Source organism: Gallinula chloropus (genome assembly GCF_964237585.1).
Source record: "Gallinula chloropus genome assembly, chromosome: 2".
Taxonomy (NCBI): Eukaryota; Metazoa; Chordata; class Aves; order Gruiformes; family Rallidae; genus Gallinula; species Gallinula chloropus.
Genome location: NC_140086.1, coordinates 144,556,645 through 144,561,319, shown reverse-complemented (window position 1 = coordinate 144,561,319; position 4,675 = coordinate 144,556,645). Strand labels below are relative to the sequence as shown.

At 54.8% G+C, this 4,675-nt stretch overlaps 1 protein-coding gene across 1 annotated transcript; it reads right to left on the bottom strand.

Moving 5' to 3' along the window:
* Positions 1-1,192: 1,192 nt before the first annotated feature.
* On the bottom strand, positions 1,193-3,717 carry OTUD1 (OTU deubiquitinase 1; the record flags this gene model as incomplete). Its single annotated transcript, XM_084259969.1, has 1 exon — positions 1,193-3,717. The coding sequence occupies one exon, from the start codon at positions 3,715-3,717 to the stop codon at positions 2,401-2,403; it is 1,317 nt and encodes a 438-aa protein (XP_084116095.1). The 3' UTR covers positions 1,193-2,400.
* Positions 3,718-4,675: the final 958 nt, after the last annotated feature.

The window sequence follows — 4,675 nt, the reverse complement described above, 5'->3', positions numbered from 1 at the left end:
AAACTCTATGCAGCAACAGTTCTCCTTTGCTTAGCTTACTCTATGAGTGTTTCTGAGGTTTGTGCCACAAAACACGAACAAAATTTGTAATCAGAAATACTGATACAGCTGAAAATGGCAATTTTAAAAGACCTTAAAGATTTTAAGTCTGGGACATTGACAACTTTGAATGAATTCATCACATCCAACCCAAAACCTAAGCATTCTGGATACAAAGTTTTTCATCAGTTAAACACACCACTGGTATTTAGTGACACTGTAGTTAAGTTTCTTGCTTACAGCCACCTGAGTAGCTGCTTTCCTCATTAACAGGTCCATGTCGGCATCTTTGCCTCTCTCCACCTCAGAACTCAGCTTTCCAGAGACTCAGTAAAATGAAGCAATAGTGGACTAGCAACACAGGACTGGGTTTTTTTGCCATTATTTGACCTTTAAAGAAAAAACCCACAAAGAACATGGGGAAAACCGTAGTCCATATCCAGCAGTATTTTGGAAATAACGTAATACATTTTTTTAAATCTACTCTTTGCAGCACATAAATGAGTACCATATGATTGATCCTGGAGCTCATTATCACAAGCGTGCTCAATTAAGACTGCTGCCATTTCAGCTCTTTAGTGCATTTTTAAACCTAATTTCAACCTAGCGCCTTTCTGTCATTTAAAGATGACCAATTTGTAAATGCACACACAGGCATTTCCACGTTGGAAGAAGAGCAAAGAGCTGCATTTCCTTACGACATCACCTCTAGCCAAACCACAAGAAAAGGGTTGCAGAAGTATCACCAGGGAGGAGGCAAATCTCATAGAAGTTTGAGGCTGGCTCTAGAGTAGAGATTCCCAATGGCCAAAGTCCAACCACTGGTGATACCAGCCCTGGTACCATGGTTGGGAAACCACCTTCTAAGGCATATGAATATACAAGAGTGTTTCGCATTGGCAAAGAAATGCTAATCTCTCTCACAGTTATGAAAGAATTACAGATATTCAATAGTCTTTAAGCACTTGCATGTCTTTCACATATTCAGAGACATGGGAACTATCAGCGGTTCACCATTGTAAAACACGACGCCCCTTCTTCAAGCCTCTGCATTGGGGAAACTGAGGCAGGGAAGCCACATAAAGGGTCATGGGAACCCACCTGCAGCTCTTCACCCCATGAGGAATGCAAAGGATAGAAAAAAGACCACAAGTAAAATTATATTCTTTATTCATTCCATTTTAGCTGTGAATATTCCTATTATACAAATACAGTATAAATTCCAAAATCACAATATATTACAAAATAAAAAAGTACAAACTGCATTACTTAATAAATATTTCTAACAAGTTAATCAAAGTAGAAGAGACAGAATTCAGATTGGAAACATTTAAATGTTTGACCCAGCAAACCATACAAATCTCAATTTAAATACTTTTTTCTTTTAAACCATAATGTAGAATACCACTCCTGATTTCTTGATTAGAAAATAACATCAAGTGAATAAAGTCTTGTGATCAGATAATAATTCATTGGTGCAACACCAGTGCCAAAAAAGAAGCAGGGCTTATACAAAAGACACCATAACCCCAGAAACAAAAAAACACAAACACCGAGGTGCAGCCAAGGCAATTATTGCCAAAGCGGGAGACTATTATCTAGTCACAACATTCTATTGCAAGTTAATGTTCTGTTATTACAGATAAATAATATAAATGGAGCAGAGGGTGAGCCAACCAGGCAACAAGAGGCCAGTTTACTCAAAACAGTAATTAAATACAGAAGAGTCAATTGCTCCCTGTGCTGTTCATGTGTAGCTGCATTCCAACTGGCTCAAAGGACCTGTTCTGTGCTCCGGGCAGAGAAAGCAAGTGTTTTGAAAAGCAAGTCTGTTCGTACTTTGCTGCACTTTTACAAAAAACATTGTTTTAGTTCTGCAAGAAAATACCCACGATGCTTTCATCAATTAGGGAGGATTAGTTTGACATCAACTTCATCTGGTAAAAATATAAGGTTTATGGGTAAAAAACACAGCAAAAAAATAGCTGTTACATCATAAGCCTTATTTACAAAAACCGTTTACAAACGTTTTTGGCTGTACAGCTGAAAGCCAGATACTAACTTAAGATGTAGAAGATGGAGGTAACAGTTTAAAAATATTGTGCAAAAAATACATTCTTATAGAAAATAGCAGGGAGGGGAGACACAAACATACACGGAGAAACTGCTTGCAAATAATCCGAGGCTAAGTTTTTACAACAGAATACTACAGACACGTTTCACTTTATCCCCCACAATCTACAGTCCCTCTCAGTCTGGGGTGCTGCTGCTTCATTAAGGATTAAGGCATCACCATCACAGCCAGCACACTTTCTGTCTCAGTCCCTGCAGCAAAGCTCCCAGCCTGCAGCCCAGGTGGCCTCAAGAGCAGGCGTTCTGCTCAATGTACATCTTGGACAAGGACACTGCCATGGACTTGGCCAGCTCCTCATCCCGCCTGCGCTGTACCTGAGTCTGTCTGCACCACGCCTCGTACTCTGGGTTGGGGCACACACGGTCCAGCACAGCATCGTAGTGCCCATTGCTAAGCCAGCTCAGCCAGATATTGGGCCGTGTCGGGTCCTCAGGCCCCAGATAGTGAACCATGGTGGAAACGGTGGGGCTCTCAGGTCGGCCGCCCGTGGTGAGATGGATGTTCACGTTCAGCATCTGACCCATAGCCAGCAGCTCCGGGTAGCCGGCCCAGGCCCCGTCCTGGGCAGCGCCGATGAGGAACTCTCCCACGTCACCCTCGATGATAGGGTTGAAGTGGTCCAGGTGGTCGGCGATGTAGTGCACGGTCTGCTCCCGGAGCTCGCTGTGCAGCCGCTGGTCCCCGTACACCGCCTTGCAGACAGCGCGGTACAGGCAGTTCCCGTCGGGGATGATGTGGAAGCGGAACCGGCCCTTCTGCCGCAGGTACTTGTCCTGCTTCTCCACCTCGGCCAGGTACAGCGCCAGCTTCTCGCTGCGCTCCGGCCTAGCGCCCGGCCCCCTGCGCACGTCGGGACCGGCTCCCTCCTCCTCCTCCTCGCCGGGCGAGGGGCTGGCGGCGGGCTGTGCCTGGCTGCCGCTCCTCTCGGCGGGGCGACAGCCGGGGACCAGCCCGGGCTGGGCGCCGGCGGCCGCCGCCTGCAGCGCCTGGCAGTGCTCGCTGAGGCGCAGGCTGCGGTTGCTGGGCTCCTCGGCGGGCGGCGGCAGCACGGCGGCCTCGCCGTCCCCCCCGGCCTGCCGCATGCTCTCCAGGATGCCCTCCAGCCAGGCGCGGCTGCGCGGCGAGGCCGGCACCAGCTCGCCAGGGGCCTCGGCGCGCTGCACGATGCGGATGGGCACGATCCGCTCCAGCGGCCGCCGGCGGCTGACGGTGACCTGCGCGCACGGGCTGTACTGCGGGCCAGCCGCCGGCCGGCTGCCGGGGCCCGCCGCGGGGCCGCTCGGCATCACCTCCAGGCAGGAGGAGAAGGCGGGCATGGCGGCTGTGCTGCTGCTGCTGCTGCTTCCCCCCCCGGGAATAAAGCCGTCCTTGGCGGGACTCTCGGCGGCAGGGCTCGGGCCCGCGGCGGCGCTCGGTACCTCCGCGGAAGGGGGTCCTGGCGACAAGGAGACCTTGAAGACACCGGCGGGGCTCGGTGAGGCCGCGGTGGCGGCGGCCGTTCCGCCCGCTGGGTAGTGGGTGATCACGGAGCTGTAGAGCTGCATCCTCGGCTCCCCGCGGGCGGCGCTTTATAGGCGGCGCCGTCGAAGCCGGGGCGGGGAGCGACGGCGAGGGCCGCGCTGGGGCTGCCGGAGAGGATGAGCCGCCCGGGCAAAAATAAACAAGGGCATCGCCCCCCTCCCCCCGCCGCCCCGCCCCTGCGCGCCCCGCTGCCGGCTGGGCCCCGCGGCGGCGGCAATTCCGACTGCGCCACCAGCGCCGCGCGGCCCCGCCGCCCGGACCGGGCCACCCCCTCCGCGGGCGCGCGCGGCCGCAGCGCTCGGGCCCTTCTGGAAGCTGCTGGAGGCCGGGCCCGGGGGCGGGGCCGCGCTCGTGTTTACCTCAGGGCCAAGGCACGTTGGAATGTGTGTGTGTGGGGTGTGTGACTTCACCCGGCGCCGTTCCGCCCTCTGGGGGAAGGGGACGCAGCGCGGGGACGTAGATGGGGAGGGGCCCTGCCGCCCGCCCGCCCCCGAAGCAGCGCTGGGTCCCAGGGGCTCCCGTATCGTTTGGGGGATCCGGGCCTGAGGGGAGTCCGCATTCGGGGGTCGTCCGCCTCCGGCCTTCTTCTGTCATGTTCTCTAGGGGTCCAGGCCTGTGGGCTTGCCCCTCCCCTGTCCTCCGGGAGGGGCGAGCGCTGTGTGCTGGGCCCGGCCTTGTGAGGCCTGGCCTGGCCTGGGGTCTCGCGTGTGTGCCCGGCTTCCCTGGTCAGCTTCAGCCCCGCCGCCTGGGAGCCGGTGCAGGGTAAGCCGCGCACCGTAGCTGAGGCTGTGGCGGGGTCGTTTGCGCCGGCTGCAGACGCGGGAAGGCTGATGGAAGCGGGTGCCTCGGCCCGAGGAGCGTTTGGGGAAGTGCCTGCTCTCCCGTGTCGGGCTGTCTGCACGTCGCGGGGCTGGGTACTAACTGTGATAACGGGAAGCCCTGAGGAGCCTTCAGAGGTGAACACTGCGTTCGGTGTTCTCG